Source organism: Terrapene carolina, unplaced genomic scaffold, assembly GCF_002925995.2.
Source record: "Terrapene carolina triunguis isolate 2854851 unplaced genomic scaffold, T_m_triunguis-2.0 Scaffold275, whole genome shotgun sequence".
Lineage (NCBI taxonomy): Eukaryota > Metazoa > Chordata > Testudines > Emydidae > Terrapene > Terrapene triunguis.
The window spans coordinates 1,064,174-1,089,004 of record NW_020664626.1 but is presented as its reverse complement, the minus strand read 5'-3'; the positions used below and the strand labels follow the sequence as shown (position 1 = coordinate 1,089,004).

Genomic DNA, 24,831 nt, shown 5'->3' with positions numbered 1-24,831 from the left:
GGCTTCCAAGGGAGGCTGTGGCATCCCCGTCACTGGAGGTTGGACAAACCCCTGTCAGGGAGGGTCTGGGTTTACTTGGTCCTGCCTCAGCGCAGGGAGCTGCACTAGCTGAGCTCTCGAGGTTCCCTCCAGCCCGACACTTCTGTGACTCTGAACACGGACCCATGGCCCACTCTCAGCTAACCCCAAGCTGACCTTGGCCCCCCCGTCCTGCAGAGGCCAGTTGTGTGGTCTGGCGGCACACGGGCAAGGCCCCCTATTCTGGCTGCGATGGCTCCTGAGGACGCGGGGAGAGCTGCGATATATGGGATATAGCTCTGTCTGACCCCTGCACCCACCAGCCTAGCAGAGACCTGCGGCAGCGGGCCGGAGGGGAGGGGACCAGTGCTGCAGAGGGGCGCAGAGATTCATCCCGTGAGCACCCAGCCAAGCACCACTTGGGGGAGGGGGTCTGATCTGGGCCGACAGCAGGAACGAAACCAGAGGTGCCTCTGACAGGCCCAAACGGCAGCTCCTGCCCGCTCAGCCCCTCCCTCGGCCCTTCACAGCCAGGCAGAGTCAATGGCTAAGGCCCCTCTATCACTGACCTGCTCCTGGAGCTCGGTCACCTTCTCCTGTAGCATCCTCTGCATGTTCCTCACGTCCCGTTCCAGCTCCTCCGTCCTCTCCTCCATCGTGCTGAGCAACCTCTCGTGTTCCTCCTGCAATGCACGGTGACAAAGGCACATCCGGCCTCAGCCCCAAACCACCCCAGACTCACCGGGGAGCCACACCCAGCACCATGCGTGCCGGACACGGATTCCATTCGCCATCGCTCCTGTCGGGCACTGGCTGAACTGGCGGCCCCTTGTGACCGCTAATGCAAACACCCCTGTCTGCTGCTCCCTCGTCCTTCCCTTCCTCCTCCTCCAGGAGCGAGCTCATTCCCCTCTACACACAGTCTAAACCCCAGTGGGTGAGTTCTCAGAGGCAGGGACTGTTTGTATTTGCACATACAACACTTAGTACTGTAGGCGCCGACTTCCCCTCTTTCACGTGGGTGCTCGACACCCCCGGCCCCGCCCCTTCCCCGCCTCTTCCCACCCCCTCCCTGCCCCAGCCCCGCCTCTTCCCCGCCTCCTCGCCTGAGAGCGCCACATTCCCGCTTCCCCCACCCCAGCATACTAATGCTGCCAAACAGCTGTTTGGTGGCGGCCAGGCAGGAAGTGCTGGGAGGTAGGCGGAGGAGTGGGGACGCGGCACGCTCGGGGGGGAGGAGGAGGTGGGGAGGGATGGAAGGGGAGCTTGGCTGCCAGTGGGTGCACAGCACCCACTAATTTTTCCCTGTGGGTGCTCCAGCCCCGGAGCACCCACGGAGTCAGCGCCTATGCCTAGTACAATGGGGCCACGATCCCCGACGGGTCCTTAGAAATGTGGGATAATAAGGCCTGGTCTAGGCTAGGAAATTAGATCAGTATAACCACGTTGCTCAGGAGTGCGAACGATCCACACCCCTGAGGGGTGCAGTTAACCTGAACTAACCCCCAGTGCAGACATCCATTCTCCCGTCGATCCAGCTCCCACCTCTTGGGGAGGTAGGGGACCTGCCCTCCCACTGGCGTAGGGAGCGTCTCCACTGGAGCCTTGTAAGTGTAGACAAGCCCAAACGTTAAATGACGTGGCAGAGACGGGACTGAATGGGTTTTATGTGGAAGCTCTTAGGGATTAGCACAAAACCTTTAAAGGATGCAGGGTGAACTTTACAGCAATGTCTTTAAAAGCAATTGCTTTTGAGTGGAGACTCCTTCCCCAAAGGCAGGGACCATGACCTGGGAAGCTCTGTTTTGACGTTTTCCTGGGTTCAATTTCCATTGCTGGCATTATCTGCCGGGCTGGCTTTTCATTCTTTTCACGCTTATTTTGCTCTGTCTGATTTAATGAGAACATTTTGAAACTGGGCCTGAAGCGACACACCCTGAGACTAGCCCGACTGCCCACTGGCTTAGTAGCAGGGGTCACCAGGCACATGTCACTCCTGTGTCCCACCCAGCACTAGCTCCCCACGCCACAGCCTCTGGCTTTCCCCCCGTGAACACAAACAGATGTACGGCCTCTCACCACGGCGACTCCTGTTCCTGGGCGCGGGATGAAGCTCAGCAGTGCGGGCAGTCTGAATGCAAAGCTTTGTTTCCCAGCGTTTGGGGGACAGCGCAATGAAAAGGCTGCACTCAGGGAGTTTGAATTAACACAATGGATTGCGCTTTGTGTTAGATTTTTAAGATTAATGGTACGTCCCATGACTGAGCTCTTACATTGCCCTTTTCGCCACAGATCTCAAAGCACCTTACAAAGGCAGCCAAGTCGCATCATCCTCATTCATCAGATGGGGGAAACTGAGGCACAGAGCGGGGAAGTGACTTGTCCACGGTCACCCAAGAGCCAGGAACAGACCCCAGATCTCAAGTCCCAGGCCAGCGGCCTCTCCATTGGGTCCCATTGCCTAAGCTGATGAGAAATCTCTGCACCCACTTCTTACCTGAAAGGTGGCCAGTTGCCTGCTCGCCTGCTCGGCCTGGAAGCTGAGATTTTCTTGTAGCTGCTGAACTTTCCGCTGTTCTTCTGCCCATCTACTTTGCAGCTGGGCGAGACAGTCCCTGGAGACTGTGCTTTCCAGCTGGTCCTTTAGCTGCTGCAGCTCCTGCCTGTGCTGAGACTGGGTCAGGCTCAGTCTTGTGTTGGCTTCTAATAACTACAGCACAAGAGAAAAATGAAGACTGAGGCACCATTTCACAGCGGAAGACAGCAACAGCATCACAAGGGATGGGGATTTAGGGGTGCTCCCAGCTAACCCACAGTGCTGAGTGCAGAAAGAGGCTCAGTGCTCATTCCGGGCGCTGGTGCAGTAAGAACTGGACGGACTCCTGTTGTAAGGTAGCAGCGTAACCTACGGAGATTAGTGCCTGAGCTATGGTGCAGGGTGAGGCCACCGAGCCCAGAAAGGCTGGTCAGGGGACTCCACTGGCTATTTCAATGATCACGTACAGACAACCAGAAGGACATTAGCCACTGGCTTCCTCGAGAAGACGGAACATCAATGCCACGCTGTCAGACGTGGCTGGTCCCGCTGTATGTTGTTAATCGGCAGAACTACCCGCTCCTGGGCTGAGAGCGCAGCTCCAGAAATGCGCCACTCAGGCTGCAGGGAGGGAGACTAGGTCGCTCTCTCCCAGCCCTGTCGTCTGTCACAAGAGCAGAACTGACGCACCAGGCCTGCCTACAAGAGACCATTAGTAACAGGTGTAAGGCCTGTGACCAGGGAACTGAGACCCTGACACGCTGGGAAGGGCCTACGGTCACGCTAAGGAGAGGCTCAGTGCACGCTGGGAGCCGTGGCTGGAGAAGTGGGCTCTTGCTGGTCTGTTCTGAGACTGATGCTGGTTCCTCTGTCTGTGAGCCGAGACGGGCTGGGTTCAGAGATGGCTGGAGGATGCCCATGGAGCGGAAGGCTGTGGGTGCCTCGAGAGTTCACCCCAGAGCGACCCATCACCGTGTTTGCCAGTTTTGTCGTTTTCCTGCTCCAAGTTATAACTATTGGGCCCCTATCTCTCAGGGGTTTAGCCACACGTCCTAGAGCACCCAGGAGTTGGGGGCTGCCTGCACATCGTGCATTATCTCCTCCGATTCTCGTCCCCAGGAGGGAGGGGGCTTCTCCCAACACCTGGCAGTTGCCGCTGATCCACCCCTCCCCCCCAGTTGGAGCAGTTCCCTGCCAACAGGAGCCAGCGGCCCCTCAGTGGTCACACCCCTTTAGGGGGGGCTTGTACCACAGGGGTTGCTAGCAGGGAACAGGTACTGCGATTATAGCTGGGTCCTTGCACCCAGGCCTCTCCCCACCTGCAGCCAAGGACCAGCCACCATCCAGCCCAGCCTGCAGCTGCATCAAGTCCGTACCTGATCCTGGCTTTCCTCCAGCTCCTCCCTGAACTGTGCTGCCATTAGCCGCAGCGTCTGGCACTCCTGCGTCACACGTTCCAGTTCCACCTCCAGCTCCTGCACCTGGCTGACCTGTTAGGCAAAGGGGAGGGGCGCCCGTTAGCATGGAACCCCGCAGACCAGAGTATTTCTTGGGTTCCTGCTCTCAGTTCCGTGGACGTGAACGAAGCCCCGCGCCCTCCTCGTGGTCACAAGGTGCCTGCATCGCGGCACACCCATCAGCCTGGCGCGCTGCAACGTCATGCACAGACCCGCCAGCTGGGATTGTTAAAGCCTTCAGCCTTGGCCTAGCAGGGACTAAACTCCCCGGTGACTGCAATGGGTGCAGAGTTAGCCCAAGGCTGGGGGCTTGTGTCAATCCCGCTCGCCAGCCCCAGAGACAACAGGCCGAACTGCCCGTGGGGGTGTCGTGTCCACGCAGGGAACTGCGAACGTAACCCCACGGAGCAGCCATAGGCTTGTAGCACGCTAGGCAGCTGTGGCCAGGCAGGGCCAGACACCCCTCGCTAGTAGCACGGCAAATCCCTTTCGAAGAGACCCAGGCAGGCATCACAGACTAGTGCAGTTTGCTTCTTTCCACACACACCCCCACACACACCCCAGAGAGGAGGAGCTTCAGTACTGCACAGCACCCAGGCTGCCGCTTTAACACCCCGCTGAGAGCTCACCTTCTCTCTGGACTCCCTGAGCCGCTGGTGGAGCAGCTCCCTCTCTCGCTGCCATGCTGACTGATGCTGACCATACTCCAGCTCCAGTTTACTTGATGTCTCTTGCAGTTGCTTGGCAACAGCAGCTTCCTCTTCTTTCTGGCTCACCGTCTGGGCCAGTCTCTGGCTCAGCAGCTGGATCGTACTGTGGCTGGTCTCACTCTGGAGGCGGAGATCCGACAGCTGGCTACTCAGCTGCAGGGTCCTGGCATTGAGCTGGCAGATCTCCTGCTTGTAGGTCTTGTTCTGAAGGGGCAGGTTGGGGCCATGCACAGAAGAGGATGTGGACATTGGTGATGGATTCACACGGATTCACCTGGGTGTCTTTACACCGTCGGAATTAAAGTGTCCCAAGACAACCCCCTTTCGCAATGGCGACAACTCGTTCACACGCTAGCCGTCCCGGCGAAGTGTGGTGGGAGGGTGTGTCAAGAGAGTGCAGGCCGACCCTCCCCCAAGAGAAGCCATACACAGTAGCTCTGCAGGAAGTGAATTCCTTAGAACAAGGGCGGTCATTCTGGGGATAACGCACATGTGTTTTCATCTCCAGCAATGGCATCTAACCCCCGTACTTAACTGAAAACCCCATCCTCATTTTGGCGATGGAGCCATTACAGATGCTTGGATGCGAAGAAGCTAGAGAGCACACCTGACCGTGCCTAGCAGGCTGTTCCAATCACCTCAGCAAGCCCGCACAAGCGCAAGCGCAAGCGCAAGTGCAAGCGCACGCGCACATGCACTATTTTACCCCCAACGCCGGTCTATGAGCATGGTCCAGTGTTGGTTAGCAGCTAATTATGCATCATTCTCTCTACATAGCCAAAGGTCTTAGCCGTGAATCCACAAGTCTCAGAGGGAGATAGGGAAAAAAAAACAAGCCAAAATGTTAAGTGATTAGTGATCTTGGGGGCCTCATTTTGAGGCACGTTAGCAGAGACGTGACTTTTCGAAAGCAGGTGGCTTAGCGCTTTCTGAATATCCAGCTCCTTTTATGGGGCCTGCTAGTGAACCCACAATTACTACTTGCTTTTGAAAATCTTGGCCATAATCGTTCTAACTCCCCGCACCGTGATTTTAAAAGGCCTCCAGCTCAGCACATAGCAGCACTAAAGCTAGATCCCGAGCGTCGCATTGGAAAGTTGGGAATTGCCCCTTTCAAATGGTTTAAAACTCCCCTTCTAGCCCAGATCTGCTGAGCCTTAGCCCTGCCCTGGCTCCTGACTGGGGTACGTTCATCATGCTCCTCCAGCCAATGTCATTCGACTCCGAGAACACTGAAAAAAGTCACAGTTGCCAAAATGTTCCCTTTTGACATTTGTTAAATGAAAAATAGTCCAGTTTTCCATTGGAAATGACTTTTCAATTCCAAATGTAAGCTAATTAGGCTGAACAAGGTTACAAAAGAGCACAAGGTTGAAATCTAAATGAAATATTTCAAACAGAATGTACTTATTGGCTCACTGGTACTGGAGATTGACTTTTCATCCCTATTTGAGATGGGAAGAAATTACACACACTCAAAAAGATTTGAGACATGAAAAACATTTCCCATCCAGCTCTCCTGAAATGCTCAAAGTCCCCTAAAGGACTTGGGTGCTTGATTCCCATTAAAATAAGTGGGACCTGGGTGTCCTAAACCCCCCAGCCTGCTTTGAAACTGTCAGCAGGGCGAGTCCCGTGACAAGTTCATTAATGCACAGATCCAAGTGTTTGCTCCAAAACCTTTGCATGTTACACACAGGATGTGCCTTCTCTGCCCCTCTTTGCCTCGCTAAATCCTTAAGCAGAAGGGCTAATTAAGTGCCATTTAGCATTAGTAGGTTCTTACCAATTGATTTAACTCTTCTGTCTCAGATAGCGCCATCTCCTTCTCTCTTTGCAATTCATCAATTTGTTTCCTGTTGGAAGGGGAAACACATATCATTGCAAAGCATGGACCTCTTTTTGTACAAGTACCTTCCCAGGCGCAGAATGAACACCATGACAACACTGGTTTGGATGAAAAGAAAGAGAATGGTTATTCTAATCTGAGTAATCATGCCAGCATTAGCCCAGGGCTAACAACGTAACATTGCGCTAGCAATTTAGGCCATGACTTTCAAACCTGACTAGTGATTTTAGGTGCCCAGCTGGACACATCTTAAAGGGACCTGATTTTCAGAGGGTGCCAAGCAGTTGCCCTCTGAAAGTCAGGGAATCAAGTTGGGCACCCAAAAGTCATGGCTTACACTTGGCTTTGCGTTCTTTGCTCAGAGAGCCTGCAGCCAACTGCCTGTGTTGGAAGCTGGTCAGATCTTTCCCAGAAGGTCGGGTTGGGCCAGAAGCAGTATCACCAATTCTCTCCTACCCCAAACCCTGCCCCATGGCACTCTGAAGCGTGGAACCAGCCAGAACTCAATGACCGAGCTGACTTCACAACCAGACAGCAACTGAAACTCTGAGCTCAAAGCAGCCTCTTGAAGCCAGATCTGCATTGCGGTCTTGCATCCAGTTAGGTTTTTTTGCACTGAATTATCGGTTTCTGGTGGATTCCGGTTCAGACAACGGGCTCAGGTATGTTCCATTTCTGACAGAGGCTTTCGCTTTTAAGGAACTCAGACAAACATCTTTGGCAAACTGCTGAATGTTAGTGGGCTCTTTTCTTACCTTTGTTTATTACTTGCTTCTTCCACATCCTCCTGAAATCTCCCGAGTTTATTTCTCAGCAAAGCGTTATCTTCCGAGACCCTGTGCAGCTCCATTCTGCACACAAAGAAATTGTTATTCGGGGACCTGTAGCAGCCTGTGTGTCTGTCCGGTGCCTAGCCCACCGAGGCACCAGGCATCGACAGTAGGGTTGGGCGTTTGACCAGTCCAAAAATAATTGGCCGTTTGACTGGCCAAATAATGGTCAAATATTTTAGAGCAGTAATTTTTTAGGACAGTAACAAAAAGCCTCCAATAAGCTTAGCCTCGGATCAATACTTATGCCTAATTACTGTACAATCAAAGGGGACCTACCTGAGTTATTGTAACTCAGAAAAATGCAAAAAACAATGAAATGTAGCTCTAATAAATGAAAGAACGGCATCAGGGGCCATCAGAAAGCCAGGCCGCCGCCTACCTCCGGGCATTTTTGCTGGAATACTTGACTGGACTCAAATAGTAGGTGGTCAATTGATATTATTTGACTGGTCAATTGACCGGCTTGCCACACCTACTTTATTATAATGCAAATATTAAACAGTCGCCATTTGGGGAGATCACAACACAGGGAGTTCGAAGCGACCTACCTACGCTCACCCAAGCCAGGCATGAGAGTAGTGCCACTCACACTCTTTAATCCCAGACCATCCTTCACCGCCAGTTGCCCAACTCGGGCTTTGCTGGTCTGTTCTTTTACACCAAATCCTGCACACGCCCCACTCCTGAGCCTGGAGTCTATTCCAGACAAGGAGCCGTGCAGAATGTGAGAAGACAAAGGGACCAACAGAGCAAGAGGTTTGAGCAAAGCCCGGGGCAGAGGCGGGGAGTGATGGGAGAGGACAGATGAACCAGCAGAGGGGCAGACAATGGCTACTGGATTTTTCACAACTGATTCCATTTAAGAAGCATGAGAGTCTCCCCCCACACACACTTTGTTACATGTACATGCAAAGAATAAGCTGTCATGCAAAACAAATTGACAGCTAACGAAGAGCAGCCTGGTTGGGGGCAGGTAGGAGACCGAAACGTGGAACAAAGCCCTTACTTTCCTCTTTCCTCAATTCCTTGGTTGGCCAATTAAGAGAAATGAAACCCACTTTTGCTGCCTGTAGATCAGTCTAAGGGCAGGCAGGTTTGCTGAAGCAGCAAGAATGAAGATGCTGGTGAGAGCTGAACTCGTTCATGTCCCTCTGCGTCTGGACATACTAGACACTCTGCGTTCATCAGGGAGAACCATCAGTGTCAGGGAACCTTCCGAGAGCCTAGACATTGAAGTGCTCACATAAGGGAGCACAGATTTCTCGCTTTAAACTAGATCCACAGACTGCTACACTGTCCTGACTTGCTTGCAAAATTAGGAAACCTCTCCGAGCCAAATGCGTAATGCCCCACCTCTTGCAATCCCATAAGCCTGCTCTACTACAAGAGCTTGAACGGAGGAGAGCAGAACTGAGCTAGGATCCATTCCCAATCTCTTGTATGATTATGCACTTGTGCTCTGGAAAGAAAACGGTGTCAGACCTCATTAACTGGAGCTCATTCTTGTGCTGCATCTTCATTTCTTCTTCCAGCTTGTCTCTTTCCTGAGCCAGCCGCTGTCCCAGGTTGCAAATCTCTTTGGCATAGTATTGTTCCATTTCTGACCTCTCCTTTTCAAACCTCTTCTCAAGCTCCTGACTGGGAGTGGATTTCTGGAGCTGGTCTTTCAAGCCATCAATTACCTCTTGGTATTTCACTTTGAGCTCTTCCAGGTCACCTTTCTGCTCTTCTAACTCGCTGACCTCCATCTTAAAGCCTTGCTCAATGTCCTTCCTTTCCTTCTCAAAGTTTCTTTTCATTAACTCAATTTCCCTCTCATAGTAATTTACCTGCAAGAGGAAAAACAGTTCTGTGTTAGCAAGGCAGTCCTGAGCACACTTTCCTGCACTCCGCTAGGAGCTGTCCATTGATAGCATCACCGCTTGAACAGGAAGTGTTTGCAAAGATCTCTGGCCTCCTTTAGCCTAGGTTAAAACATTCTAATGCAATTGCCTGCGATATCCAGGAGGTCAGATTAAATGATCCACAATGGTCCCTTCTGAGTTTAAAATCTCTCCTGGAGGAATCCTGCAGTGTTTCTATTAAAGCTAGTGGACAACGTAAGGCAATAGGATTTATTATTTCAGTTAAACATCTTCGGGGGTTACAATGGAAGCAGAGCTGTATTCTTGCTTTTAGAATAATTCTGACATCTTCACAACCAGGGAAGCATGTGCCTGCCCCTCCGTGGAGTCACACGGGAAAGGAGGAACCAAGCACCTTCCACCCCATGAGCATCCACACAGGAGCCAAGCACGACCTTCCTTATGGCTCACTATGGGCCTGACCCCAAAGCCCACCGAGGTCAGTGAAATACACCTGATCTGAGACAAGACACCAGGGCTGATTTAAAAAGCTGCCCAAGGGATTTGGACTCACAGCTCCCATGAGCATCAATAGAATTCGGGCATCCAAGTCTCCCTAAATTGCTTTGAAAAATCTTGTTCCTATTTACCACCAGGACTCCCCGAGGTTAGGACAGCACTATAGCGTGTGTGTGCCTTCTTCAGCCGCTCCACAGGCCCATCAGGAGCCCACAAGGCAACGATCCCGTTGGAAACAGTGAAAATGAGTCCAATGGAGTCTGAATAGCTGTGAACTGGAGCCGTGACTCTGGCAAGCACGGAGGGGTTCACAGAATTCTTTTGCTACTGGGAACCAACCCCTCTTTCACTGCGAGTAGGACTAGGGGCATGACACAGGGCAGAGAATCTAGAACCCTCGCAGAGCGCAAGAACCACGCCTGGAATCCCTCTTAAATCCCAGAGGAGGGGAACGACAAGGAGCTGTGTTTGTTACGGTCTCTTGAATAAAGCGTGTCCAATCTGCAGGCGTTTCCTCTGGGCTGGCTGGTGCAACAGGACATGCTCTTGCAAATGAACAAAACCCTTTACAAGTCTTTCCTAAGCCACACAGCCAGCTGTGGCTTCGACTCCTGCTGCCAGCCAAGACGTCCATGTAGTGTGCCGCCCTTCCTGTGTACCCTGGGATGTGTGCGGGAAGGCACACGGACTACTCCCTGGTACCATCGCAAACAGAGCCAGCACCCCCTAGAGAACCATCCATGGCCCAGATCTGAGAGGGCAAGCACAGATGCAGGAGCAGCACAGGGGGCACAGAGTCTGGACATATGAAGCCCCATCTCTCTGGCCCCACCTTCCTATAACACAGGGACCCCAGGGAGCAACAAGGCTGAGGCTGTACTCCCCAGTTCCCCCACCTTAACTACACATGAATCAGGAGCTCCATTCCCTCTAGGAGAGCTGTGGTGCAAAGTTGAAGAGCACTGAGTCACCCGAATGCAGACAGGAAATAGGAAATAGCCACACTGCTCTGCCACAGCGTTTGTAAGTTCCCCAGGGCCCCTCTCCCCCCATCACCTTGGTTTCCAGTTGTATTTTCAGGTCCTGAAGTTGCTCTTTCAGCTGCTCTATCATGAGCTCGGTTTCTATACTCACTGCACAGGCACCTGCTTCTACAAAAAGGACGCCTGAAAAGAAAACAGCTTTTTGAAACGGTCCCACGAGTGCAGAACTGAAGATCGCTCTGCACCCCACGATTACACTGGCAAACCAGCCAACCTGCATCAGACCCATAACAGCTTAACAAGGAGCACTGCAATTGTATGCAGGACAATTCACTTGTGTGTGAATATCAAAAAGATGTACTGACGAGCATCACTAACCCATTCCTTTTTAGTAACAGAAATCAAGGGTAGATGCTAAATGTGTTTGTCTGTGTACCGAGTCCTGTTAGAAGTTTACCAACGTAACCAAATTAGCTTCTAGATGCTAAATCCTCTTCATGTCTTAATTGCCTTACATTACATATGTGACTCTGTTCAGTTAACCTTAAGATCAAAGATGTCAGACACTGCAGGAAACTAATAATATTATTGTTGTCTTCAGTTTATCTATCCCTGTTATAATGAATGACCGGCAGTTCCCTTATGAAAATCAGTGTAACTAGATTACCTGCATATGCATAGGCAATCGAATGTTAACTTCAAAGTGGTGGGTTAGTGGGTGCTCAACAAAGCAGAATCCTCAGTCACATGCTGTGCTCAAAACACCTGACAGCCCACAGCTCCCCCGAAGAACAAAGAACTAGTACACAGCTTGTCCTGGGTGCGAATGAGGAGCTGGTGATGGAGGCAGCTTTGGAGAGACCCGCTCCACAGCCCAAGTATAAACTCTCTACTTCTTGTCCCCCCAGGGGGCTGCCACAGCTCCCCTGCTACAAGAGAATGGATCCACCTAATGCAGCATCAGTGGTGGATGAAGAAATAATGGAGGTGCCAGGGCCAGTCCTGCTGCTGCAGTACAATGTGACCCAGCAGGATCCACCTACCTGCATGTGGAGTAGCCCCATAGCTCTAGATCAGGGGACCCTCCAGCAGGAGCAGTCTCCGAAGACGAACTGCCCAGCTATGCCACAAAAGCAGCAACCAAAGGCCACGGAGGTTGCACGGGATGCTGTCAAACCACTAGTCAGTAGCCAGACATATGGGGAGTTAGCACCATGAATGGCAGCTTATACATCCTCCCAAATTCCCCCCCCCCCGTCTCTTTTCCAAGGAGAAGCCAGACTGAACCAGGGCAATTGGCTCTAGAAAAAACAACCACCCAACAATGCAAGCCACTCCCAAGCTCAGAGCGTGCCGGTTTCCTTGGGAACGCTGCAGACATTATTTAAGGAGACAGAGTTCCATTTGAAGCACGTCGGTGCAGAAACGTGGCACCAGTTCAATGAGTTTACTCCCCATGTAAACACCAGGCATAATCACAGCCCTCTTTAGAGACACCCACGTGTGCGTACGTGCACATACAGCGGCTGACTGCTCTCCTTACCGGTTCTGCCTGCAGCAGCTAGCCGCCGGCTCACCAAAAGGGACTGATCTCCTCGCTGGGTCTCGTCTGAAAAGCAAGGGGAAGAAAGGACAGAGTTATTAAGCGTCTCTGATGACTCACTACAAAAAGTAATTTTCCCTCTGCTGATTCTCACACCTTCTTGTCAACTGCTGGAAATGGGCCGCCTTGACTGCATTGGCCTCGTTAGCACTACAAAAGTCACTTCCCCTCCCTTGGTATTCACCCCTTCTTGTCAACTGTTGAGAATAGGCCCTTCCCCCTTAATTGAATTGGCTCGTTAGCACTGACCCCCCACTTGGTAAGGCAACTCCCATCTTTTCATGTGCTATAATATATATTCTTCTTACTGTATTTTCCACTCCATGCATCTGATGAAGTGGGTATTAGCCCACAAAAGCTTATACCCAAATACATTTGTTAGTCTCTAAGGTGCCATGAAGATTCCTTGTTATTTTTTCTGATGACTCAGTGTAACAAAAGAAAGACATACAAGTGGTGCCTGTACATGCCTCTAGAGCTGAGGAGTCCAACATCCAACCTACGTGATGGATTTACATGGCCCACTTGGTGCATCCAGATCACGCAGAATCCTAGCTGTCATTAACCAAGAGTCTCCAGCCTGCTTGGTTGGCGAAAAAATGCTCCAGATACAATCAAGGCAGCGCCGTCTGCCTGAGTCTGCACACAGCCTGAAACCATGGCCGTGAGGTGTGACTTCCTCGGCTCCCTATTAAATCTCACCAAGGTGTCAGTTCTAAAGGCCAGCGGTGACATTTAAAATGTCATTATTAACTATTTAATTGCTCGTTGTTTTAGTGGCTGGATGTGACAGGCTGTACCCTACGTTCACCCCTTTTTCAAGGGTATGATAAATTTTGTTCAAACCATGCCTTGTAAGGTATCATTTGAAAACTCATGATTTGCTGATCATTGTTGTCCTGGTCAAATATGTGTGGCAACATTGTATGCAAAGTTATAAGATTCTACAGTCTGATGTTATTAAGATGTATTCCAAACCTGGGGAAGCAGCCAGAAACCAGTTCCTCAGAGACAAAAGGCAAACTGATGCCTTAGCCAGGTGTCAATGAAATCAAATGGACCATCATCTGGTTAAGTGGCCATGCTTTGGCAGGAAAAAGGCTGCGAGTGAGAAATTTCATCTTGGCAAAGAAACAGCTGGAGGTTCCCACAGACTTTCTGACTCCTGAACCCCAGCTGGAGATGATTCTCAAAGAAGAGGAAAAAGTATAAAGAACGGGGAACAGACACCCCAAATCACCTCTCCCTTCATCTCACAGCATTGACAGCACTTGAAGGACAAAGGAAGCAGCATTGGACTGGGGAGGGATCCTGGCAGAAAGGAATTCAGCCAGTCAGACTGCTATAACATGTGGCGAGAGAGACTTTTGCTTTGAAATCACTTAGCGGGTTAAGTTAGGTGTTAGTTTGTGTTTTACCTTTTATTTCTTTGTAACCAATTCTAACTTTTATGCCTCATTACTTGTAATCACTTAAAATCTATCTTCTGTAGTTAATAAACTTGTTTTATTGTTTTACCCTGACCCGTGTGTTTGGATTGAAGTGTTTGGGACACTCCATTTGAGGTAACAGGGCTGGTGCATATCATTTTCTATTAATAAAATGACGGACTTTCCATCAGCTTGTGTTGTCCAGTAGAGAGCTGGGCAGTACAAGACACACATTTCTGGGGGAAAGTCTGAGACTGGGAGTTTGCTGGTGTCACCCTGTAATGTAATTCATGAGTGGCTGGCCGGAGCATTGATGGAATTTGGCTGGGAGTAATGTACATGCTGGAGGCTGGGTGCGAGCAGGCCAGGAGGGCTGCCCTCCCAGCAAAGCAGTGTAAAAAGGCACCCCAGGCTGGAGACTTGAGGGGACACAGCTGTTCAGATTGCACTCTGGGTAATGTCACAAGGGGATTGGGTGGGAGTGCACACAGGGCCTCGATGCAGGGAAGGAAATGCCAAGGGAGACACATGGAGACACACACAGACAAGAAGGACAGACACGGAGAAGGGAAGAAGAGACTCAAGGGGCAGAAACAACCCCGGCCTGAAGTGAGGATCTCTTCCCCTGGGTGGCGCTGGGCGTGACAATCAGGTACCAACCAAGTCATCCGTGACAGAAAGCTCCAGGTACTCCCTAAGGGCCACACATGCCACTGGCTCTCAGTCCAGAGCTCCCGATGACACAGGAGTCCTGCCATGGGCCAGCCTCATAGCCTAGCCCATGGACCATACTTGGAATTTGCCCTTCTCCACGGAACGGGTCTGACCTCAGAACGGAGACCACTGTTAGGGGTTTCTAACACTCTGCTATCGGCGTCTGCTCCGTGCTGAGCACTGCCATGGAGATTAAACTCCGTGTTCCCCACCCACCCCAGATTTGGCAGCTCTCAACCTTAGAAACAAACTAAGATTAACGGCATCTGATCTGTTTTCATGCAAGTAAATACGGGGCTTATCTGAAGCCCCCCAACCCTGAAACTAACGAGGATTAAAGACGAGAGCAGGGGGCTGGAACAATTTGTATAGTGGGGGAGCTGAGAGCCATTGAACCAAACTGTAAACCCTGCGTATGATGGAAACCACTTCAAGCCAGGGGGTGTGGCAGGCCCCCCCCAGCACTCCTAGTTCCAGCCCCTCTGGACAAGAGACACTCCTCTGGCAGCAAGGTCCATCAGACCATGAACTAACTCAGCGAAGGTGCTCGAGGCCGGGCTAGCCAAACATTTAGGGCTGAATGCCCCCCTGGAGTCACTCCATGCGTCCAGCGCTAGCTGGCAGGATTCCCCCATTCACCACGGGGTCTAACGCGTTTGAGTAACTTTGGTGCGGTGGGGGAGGGGACGGGAAAGGAGGCATTCAGTGAAATGTATCATTTCATTTAGAAAAGGGCTTACTTTTAAAAACACACAAACTTCTGAAGGAATTTTAGTCCAATCTGCCAAACTCGCTGCACAGCAAAAAACCCCAGTGTACAATCCCACCCGGAACGGTCCCTCTCCCACTGCGTCGCGGCCAGAGGCACGGGGTGACTGCAGCTCGCACAGACATCCCTGAGCTAGCATCAGTTCAGCTAGTGGTGCTCCCAGAGCAATGATGCCGCAGCAAGCTGCCTGGATCCATGGGTAATTATTCAGGCCACTAGTCCATGCCGACTTCCGCTCCCGGACCCAAGCTCGCTTTAGTCTAGTTCACTCGGGTATGTCTACTTGAGTGCGCAGTCACACCCTGTGATTGCAGCCCTGTGATTGCAGCACAGACATACCCTGAAGTATTATACCCCTGTAAGCAAACGTTCACTAGCTACGTGCCCAATCCTCCAGCACAGCATCATCTGAACCTGCAGGTCTCTGTGCAAAGTGCTTGTGGAAGTAGCCCCGTGAGCCTGGCTCGTGCTCGGACAGTCAGAGAAACGGCGTAGAGCTGAGGTTTTCAAAGCCAACAGGGGGATTTAGCCACACAACTCCTGATTGTTTCAATGGAGTCTCCCGGTCAGCTCTGTAAATCTCAATCTCCCCCCGACCTCAGCTTGTTCTAGTGGGAACCCTGTAGCTTATCTGATACTCAGCCATAGGGCCAGGAAACAGAATGATGTTATATGCCACGTGTGCTGCAAGGTTCAAGTGTAACATGCTGAACTAAGGGGCAATCTCAGCGTAACTCTGATCTTCATGGACCTTTTGCTGTCTGAGCAGTTTACGTACGATAGTGTGTCTCCCCCCCTCCCTGCAATTCAGCAATGTTACCAGCAGGTAGCAGTCTTCCTCCCGGCTTATTCTCCTTCATTTTACGCCAGGCCCTGCGGTACTGGCTCTCCTGCAGCTGGGAACGCAGCTTTTCTAGCTCGATCTGTAGCTCATCGTTTTTATCCCGTAATTCCTGCAAGGCACACAGCAGATCTCATTTAAACCTCACCGGCACAGACCAGCCACAGCACTGCTCCAGAAGTGCCGAGTGCCCACAGCTATCGGGGTGGGGAGTGTGGAAACGGTGGGTGCTCCTCCCCTCCCGCAGTCGGGCCCTGGGTCAGCCAGCCTGGGACAGGAGGTGGGTGCGCACACACGTACATCATATCACTAATTGATCTCTGTAATATGGAGACACCAGTATGGACAAATGGGCAAACCCCCTTCATCTGTCAATCAGGCAGGGGATAGCCAATCCAGAGGCAGGATTCTTGCACCCCGTTCCAAGTTCACACAAGCAAGTGCAGAACCAGTGGGTGTTATTTCACATGGTGGCTGACTCTCGCCAGAACTAGGACAACTCTAGAGGAGTAACTTGAGCGTAGCTAGCTCGAGCTAACTCTGCAGTGAAAACGGAGCCTCTCTCCTGTTGCAGTGCATGGAAGTCACACTGAGAACAAATTAAGTACACGCTTACCTTCTATCCTAACGTCAATGGGACTTAAGCCCATGTGTAAATGCTTTACTCAACAGGGATGGGTGTAAGCGCCTGCTTAAAACTAAGCATGTGCTAAATGCTTTTGCTGACTTGTGCCTTGTAGTAGGTGGTATCACCAAGGTTGTTTAGACAACAGTCTACTGAAGAACAGCTCTGTGCAAGCTCAAAAGCTTGTCTCTCTGACCAATAGAAGTTGGTCCAATACAAGGTATTACCTCCCCCGCCTTGTCTCTCTAATATCCTGGGACCAACATGGCTATATCAACACTACAATCGACAAAGTTAGCATTTTGGAACAGGAAAACTGGTGACACGTCTACATGAAGTGCAGACGTCCAGCATGTTCAAAGCGCACACAGAAAACCAATTACAACGACTAAGTGAGTCACACTATACAAAATACATGAGTCAGTTAACAACGTAAGCTCAAGCATTTGAGAGAACGATGCTTGTAAACACCCAAGATTTCAGGCCGTGCCAAGAGACCATGCAGGAGGTGAAAGTCACAACACGAATGTCTGAATCATGCATGTGCAAGGTAGCAGTGCTCACCTTCACCCTCTAGCACCGAATTGGGGGGAGTTGGGGTTTTGTGAGATTTGGGGAAAGAAAAACAGGAAGAGGTGAGTTGATAACATCCCGTCCAACAACTACTCCACGGAACAGTAACAGTTGCACCGGCAGTTGGGAGGTGACATCATTTGATGGTCTATAAGAACAGCCCCTTGATTTCTACAACTACTGCTCAGTTTACAAACAGGGCTAGATGGTGGCCCCAGGACCCAGCCCAGACTAAGGGGGGGGCGCATTCCCCACAAGGCAGGGGAATTAAACAGCATGGAGGAGAGGGCTGCAGGAAGTCACTCCCTGGGGAGCGAAGGGGTGCCTGGGAAGGAATCGTGACTCTCTAGGGCTCCTCTAGGCCGGGGACTGCCCCACACAAGGGCTCGCTCTAGACCTAAGGAGGGGGGAAAATAAACTCTCGATCTAATACAATAGTACCTAGGTCCTATCTACCGCTTTTCACCAGTAACTCTCATAGCACATTCTTCACAAAGGAGATCAGGAGCATGGTCCCCATTTGGGGAAACCAAGGCACAGGGAGACAAAGTGACTTGCCCAAGGTCACCCAGCAGGCCAGTGGCAGAGCTGGGAACAGAACTCAGGTCTGAGTACCAGCCCCTTGCTCTATGCACCAGAACACACTGCCTTGCTACAGCAAGCCCCTTAAGACACCCAGTGAACAAAGAAAGGAATGAAATTCTGGCATACGTGGCGGATACTTCTCAATAGATTCTTGTTTCTTTAAAAAAAAAAAAAAAAAAAAAGGCTTTGAACAAAGTTATGTTTCTTGAAACGTAAAAGACACCCCTTGGAACACCTTGGGATCAATCTAACCATGCACCTAGGTTCGTCTATCATGCCCATCACCATGGTATCTGATGATCTTGCAGCTCGCCTAAGGGATCTTTAGGGCACGCCAGCCCTTCTCTGGAAATCATTAGTGACACTGAGGGCGTTTTATAAAAACCTACCCTCAAGTTTTTGCTCCATTCGGGTTTTATCAGCTTTATCCTACAATGGCATCAAGTAAAATGTAGGGGTTGGTCCAGGGTTCTGCAGACCACAGAACGTGCTGCCACACAGGAGGCCAAATGCTATTCTAAGCCTCAGTGCTCATCTCTCAGGGCTATGCAGGGCCTCTCCCTTTGCACTGGCGAAGGGGGGGTGCTCCAATACTCATTTGCACTCTCTAGTGACCAGGACGTGGCTGAGATCACGGGGGAAGTTTTCAAATACACTTCAGTGAGGACAGCGCCCGAGTGCCACTGACTTCCAGTGAGACGTAGGCTCCTGCGAGCCACCGTCTATGTTGGAAATGGAGCTTAGGCGCGTTTGAAAATGTTACCCCCCCATGTAGCTGCAGTACTGAACTAGGGTACAGAAGCCACAGCTTGAGCAGGGGAGCCTGGGAAAGAAGAGGATTTAAAATTTGGGGTGGGGGTGATGCTCCCAAGCACCCCAAGATGCACCCAGAACAGAGAGGGCTGAAAGACCCTTGTGTTGAACTGCCACGAAGTGCGAGTCACCCAGCTGGGCTAGTGTGGGAGCCCTGCAAAATATTCCCCAGATGGGGCAGAGCCAGCATGTCAATTCCACCACCTCCGACCAGGACTGCTCCGTCACAACCCCCTCGGCCCTACCAGGGACGTGGAGTGCATGGGGCATTCCACCAGACCGGGGAAGGAGCACGCGGTCATCACAACAGCCTTCTTGAACAAAGCTGCCCGTACATACCCGACTCTGCAGCTCGTATTCTTTTATGATCTCTGCAAAGCGTTCTTCCTGATGGAGGAGCTCTGTGCTGTGCGGATCCACCACGCCCAGCTACAACACGGAGAGAGTGCCCCAGAAATGCATTACACACGGGCAAAGAAGGAATTAACTCCCCTCTGACCGTGCTACGCGGCCTAAAGGTAAACTCCTAAAAGTCAATATTTAGGCAGCTACATAAGAGCCTGCTGCAGAGTCGACGGAAAGATTCCCAGGAACTTCAGTGACCAGGCCCAGAGTGACCTGATTTTTGAGAAAACTGAGCAGCCAGCAGCTCCCACCAACGGCGGAAGCCCAGAGAGGGTGGTTGGCTGGTCACCGGGCCATTTGCACAGGACGCTGGGGAGCCCATATTCTGTATCAGCCTTTGGCTACTAGGTTTAGTCGCCTGTCTCCCAGGCGCCTGGGTAGGGTTTCTGAGCTCTAGGTGCCAGGGAGAGACTGGGGGAGGGGGGAAGAAGAGTGAGCCATTTTGGGTGGGGGGGAGCACACAACCCAGGGGGAGAGAGAGGAAGAGAGAGCAGGGAAAGAGGAGACAGGTGGAAAACATGAAAGGGAAAGGCCCACCATGATCTGAGATAGGAAAGAAAATATAGAACACAAACAGGTCATGACTCAGGGTAGAGCATTAAGTTGCAGGGGATGTGGCCACTGGGGAGGGGGTGTGACTTGACAGATATTTTCACACTGTCTAATAGGCATCAGGTCCATTTTTCAAGCCCTGCCACCTTACTGTATCAATCTCAATGACAGAGGGAAAGGTTAGAGCTCAAATTATTTTCCACCGGAAGATTTCAGTTTGGTAGAAATTTTCTGGTTTTTGGAAAAAAAAAAAAAAAAGAATTTCTGTACAAGTTTTGCATTTCTGAAAACTCCATTTAAAAACAAAAAACAAGAACATTTTTGAAAGCCAAAAATTTGTTTTTCATTACAAAAAAAGTGAACAGTTTGGTGAGGTGGGAGAGGGGGGTTCTGGAAAAAGGAAACTTTTTCTGAATAGGCATTTTTTGACCAGCTCTAGAAAAAGCTACGTTTGAAGAAGTGAACGTTACCTTGTCTTTCAACATGAAGTCCAGCTCCTTCTGCAGCTTTGACACCCGTTTCTCAGACTCCGACAGCTTTTCAACTCCTTCCGTAACCTCGCTCTGTAACCCTCTGTTTTCCTTTAAACAGGGAGGAAAGGGAGCTTTGTTTAATGCCCACTATACTGGTATTTAGAGGATGCCTGTGCCATGCGCCTTCCTCGTGGGACACCTTTAACTGACGGCACAGCTTACTCCAGCGCAGCTCACATTTAAGGAGAAGGCGGTTTCTGCCCTATGAGCCAGGCATACCCTGCTCGTGTGCTAGCTCCATCGAGCTCCTGTACATAGAAATAGCAGTGGCACAGGGAGCGGTTTCAGGTGAGTTTGCACGTGGGGTGGCTCCACTGCGTCTCTTACCAATGCTATCGCAGCTATGCGGCTACTGACGCTTGCACCAGCTCAGGGAGGGGGAGACACAGCCCTAGCTCACAGTGTCGCCTCAGACAGGACATGCTGATTCTCTTCCTCCTCCCCACAGCAGGGACCAGCCCCAGCAGGCCCCACACAATTCTCCCCTGGGGAGAGGAGGAGAGAACGAACCACCCGTGACAGTCGCTTACTGCGTGACTGGAGGATGCTAGAATACGACAGCGATGAGGGCGGTCTCTGAAAGAGTCCGTAACCCGCAGTTACTGATTCCGCACGCAGGGCAGAGGCCTGGTCAACACACAAACTTTGTGCCACTTTAGTTATTCTCTGTTTAGACAGAAATAGTTAAAGCAGTGCAGCCCCCCAATGTGGACGCTGCTGAAGGGGCTTATCTCGGTATGACTGCGCCCAAGCGAGGGCACTGGACCCCTTTAACTGGCTCTGCTGCTAAAAGGATGTTGTTAAAGGGGTACAAAGAAGTTAGGCCCAGATTTTGCAAGCTGTCCCACGCAGGTAGACCCCTGCGCCGGAGACCTGCCCCAGTGACTTCAGTGGAGCACAGTCCATGCACGTGCATAGCAGCTTGCAGGATCGGGGTCTAAGAAAGAGCAGCACAAGTCTCTATAGCAAACCAGAGCGACACTGGCACAGAAAGGCGAAGGCCACCCACGATGCCCCTGACGACTGCTAAATAAAGCTGGGTCTCGTCACTGAATGCACGACAAGCAGGGGGGCGATGAGAATGTTGAACATCGTATGTCAGAGTCAGAACCTCATGATCAGCAACAGTCGTGATCTGTATTGCAGAACGGGGACACCCAGTGCAGAATTAAGGCTGAAGCCAGCGTCCTATTATAAATAAGGCTGCGAGTCTGTCACGGAGGTCACAGATTCCGTGACCTCTGTGATTTCTGCGGTGGTTGGTGCTGGCTCAGGGGCTGCCCGAGCCAGGCAGCCCCTGGGTCAGCAGCAGCAGTTTGGGTGTGTGGGAGGGGACTTAGAGCTAGGGGTAGGGGTTTTGGGAGTATGGGGGGGCACTTACTTTGGGGTGGGGGCTCCCCGGCTCCCACTGGCATGGCCTCCCTGCAGCTCCTGGGCAGCAGAGGGGTGGGGGGTCTCCACACTGCATGCTGCCTGCATACCACGGCCTGGCCCCCCTTGCCCCCAGCACCAGCGGGGGTCCAGGTCTGCGCGCTGTGCCCCCTGCCAGCACCAGCGGGGGTCCCTGGCCACCTCCCTCGGCACCCGCGGCACCCCCAGACTGCCCAAGTCCTCCCTAGAGCACCCACGCCCCCCGGCGCACATTTTAGTCAGGGCAGGTATTTTTAGTAAAAGTCATGGACAGGTCACGGGTCCGTGAATTTTTGTTTACAGCCCGTGACCTGTCCATGACTTTTACTAAAAATACCCGTGACTAAAACGTGGCCTTAATGATAAAGCCCAGTTTTCCCTCCTCCCTTCTGACACAGCTTCCCCCAAAGGACCTAGCCCCCTGAAAGTTCACTCGCCATGAGAGCTGTTTGGGAGCTGGAATTTCTGTTCCATGGGAAATTCTGGCATTTCTGTGGGGCCGGATGGGGGATTTCTTTCCGGATGCACTCCCCATCAAATGTCAGCTATATCAATCCATAATGCAGCCTGCCAGTTTGGGCAATTCCTCTGGAGCACGTTCCTGCCTACAAAACACGGCTCCGTCAGCATGGCCGAGCACAGCCACGTGGTGTGGTGGTCGCTTGTCCTTTGGAAAGAACTGCTAACTGTACGGGAGAATCCATAGGGTTTTTCTGTTCTATAACCTTCCAATAATGTTTTCAGGGGAGGGCAGGGCTAGTGTAAGACCCTACTCAGGAGATGTGAAGAAGAAAACCCACATGATTTTCTGCTTTTAAACACTAGTCTGTTCTCCATGGGTTCTTATACATGGAGAACGTCTGTCACGTGCGGCTCGCCTCTCTCCTTCTCTCCCCAGGAGGGAGGTGTGTGTGTAGTGTTCTGTTTTGGGGAGAGGGGTTTGTTTCTAGGTGATATGAGAGTTTCTACCTCCCCTGTCCTATTTAACAAGGTTACAGTTCCCCCAGCGCCAGAAAAAAGACTGAGATCAGACAGGAGGTTTCCCATGTTAGCCTGGCTCCTGGCCTCTCCGGTTGATCCGGCAGGACCACCCCAGGCTGCCCATCTGGCATCCCCTTGCAGCGGCAGGCTCCCCGGGGCGATTGCTTCACCTGTACTGCTAACGTCAGCTTCTCCCTCAGGCTGGTCTTTTCGCCTTGGAGAAGTTTTATATCCGCTTCCAGTTTGGTGTGCTGATCGGTCACTTGTTGCAAGAGCAGCGCTCTGTCTGTCTCCACGTCAGATTTAATAATGCTCAGCTTCCCTTGATAGTCTTGCTCCAGATCTCTGCAACAGACAAGCGTCACTGCTCAGTGTCCAGCAGAAAGCCACCATGGCCAAGTGACTTAAGACTGAGATTTTTCAAAGGCTCTTTTGTGACGCGGGAGCATAATTCTCTTGGGCTTTCAATGCACCTGTGCTCCCAAGTCACGTAGGTGCTGTGGCAAGTCCCACCCTCAGCACTGTCATAGATTTTAAGGCCAGAAGGGACAATTAGGTCATCTAGTCTGACGTCCCGTAGTGCACAGGCCAGAGACCCTCACTCAGTCACCCGGCACTGAGCCCAATGATGTGGGTTGCACTAAAGCATCTCTTCTGAGAAAGAGATGCATCCCAGGGCACACGGAGTGTGAGGCAGAGCTGGGAACTGATCCCTGAGCCCCTGGGTCCTAGGCCAGCCCCTTATCCAAACCTGCATCTTGTATCTCAAATGGCCACTTCCCCCTGCTCTCATCCACGAATAACTGGCTCCAAAACACGTGTGAGAGAGTTCTGGGCAGGGTGAGTGTATACACACACACACAAAAACAGGACAGGAAGAAAATGGCTAGCTACACGGACAATGAGAAAATGAGTCAAATTTTATTTTCAAGTTTAAAAAAAACCCTAAACCAATTAAAGCGTTATTAGAACATCACTTCTGCTCCTCCTCAGACAGGGAACTCACTCTGGTACAGGAGTGAATATACGTTTCCCTTCAAATACCAAAGGTGTCTGGCTGCTGGGTCCTGCCCACCTGCTCAGGGTCATTGATCACCGTATTTGGGGTCAGGAAGGAATTTCCCCCAGGTCACACTGGCAGAGAGCCTGGAGTTTTTTCACTTTCCTCTGCACCATGGGGCCTGGGGCACTTGCAGGTTTAAACTAGAGTAAATGGTGGATTCTCTGTAACTTGAAGTCTTTAAACCATGATTTGAGGGCGTCAGTAATGCAGCCAGAGGTTATGGGTCTATTACAGGAGTGGATGGGCGAGGTTCTGTGGCCTGCAATGTGCAGGAAGTCAGACTAGATGATCATGATTGTCCCTTCTGGCCTTAAAGTCTATAAAGTAGAAGTACTCAAACTCTTGTGAGTTTTTGGTCAATATCAGTCACATTGCTAGGAACTTATTCAATTCTTCGTAGCCTAATGGCAGCGCAAGACTTCACAATGGGGCTGCACACCATGCGTACCGTAAGACATGCACGTTACTTGCTAATGCTGAGATCAGTGAGCACTAGACCCACACGGGTGTAAACGGGCAAAGCTCCGCTGAAGTGAGTGGATCAGTGGAGCTGCACCCGGCTCACACCAGCAGAGAGTCTGGCTGGCTGTGTAGCAATCCACAGGAGACACTGTACACAGGTACCCAGGCTGCTCTCTCATACTTGAGTTTGCTCTCGTGGTGGTGCTCCATGGCCGCGTGATGATCATCCACTTCCTTAACGAGCTGCAGGTTTCGTTTCTCCGCCTTCTCCAAGTCCAGCCTCGCCTTGTCTCGCTCCCTGGAGACCTGCTCCACCTGGGCCCTGCAAGGACAGGCAGATGACGCTGACAGCATGACAACGGGCTTCCCGACGTACGGAGAGAAGCACCCCCACAGGGGAGCCCACGAGTGCCCACACGCAGTTACGTCCGGCACACGTCTCACCTCGCCCGAGACCAAAACAAAGAAGAGCCTTTGTCGGCTCTAGTACAGAAACCTCCCGCCAAGCAGGACGGGGAGAGCGGCCGCCTTACTCTAGGTAGTGCAGCTCGTGTTTGTAGGAAGCAAAGGCCGCGTGCTGGACTCCACTCTTGGAAACCATCAGCTCGTTGTCAAAGGCCACGGCCAGCTCCGCCAGGCTCACTTTCTCCTCCAGGCTGAAATCCAGACTCTGCAAAAACCCAAGAACAGCCCCCTAAAGTTCTCTCTCTCTCTCAGGTATGC

The 24,831-nt window shown here is 51.6% G+C and overlaps 1 protein-coding gene across 1 annotated transcript in view; it reads right to left on the bottom strand.

The window, feature by feature from the left end:
- NINL (ninein like) overlaps positions 1–24,831 on the bottom strand; it is a 54,176-nt gene that overhangs the window by 2,294 nt on the left and 27,051 nt on the right. The window contains exons 9-24 of the mRNA XM_024213957.2: positions 24,642–24,778; positions 24,290–24,430; positions 22,754–22,928; positions 20,130–20,240; positions 19,042–19,131; positions 17,296–17,304; positions 16,086–16,218; positions 12,293–12,358; positions 10,823–10,932; positions 8,886–9,232; positions 7,326–7,421; positions 6,508–6,577; positions 4,641–4,925; positions 3,931–4,044; positions 2,516–2,728; positions 588–701 (exon numbers count right to left, since the gene is read on the bottom strand). Of these exons, the coding sequence (XP_024069725.1) occupies positions 588–701; positions 2,516–2,728; positions 3,931–4,044; positions 4,641–4,925; positions 6,508–6,577; positions 7,326–7,421; positions 8,886–9,232; positions 10,823–10,932; positions 12,293–12,358; positions 16,086–16,218; positions 17,296–17,304; positions 19,042–19,131; positions 20,130–20,240; positions 22,754–22,928; positions 24,290–24,430; positions 24,642–24,778 (2,211 nt within the window). The remainder of the gene's footprint in view (positions 1–587; positions 702–2,515; positions 2,729–3,930; positions 4,045–4,640; positions 4,926–6,507; positions 6,578–7,325; positions 7,422–8,885; positions 9,233–10,822; positions 10,933–12,292; positions 12,359–16,085; positions 16,219–17,295; positions 17,305–19,041; positions 19,132–20,129; positions 20,241–22,753; positions 22,929–24,289; positions 24,431–24,641; positions 24,779–24,831) is intronic.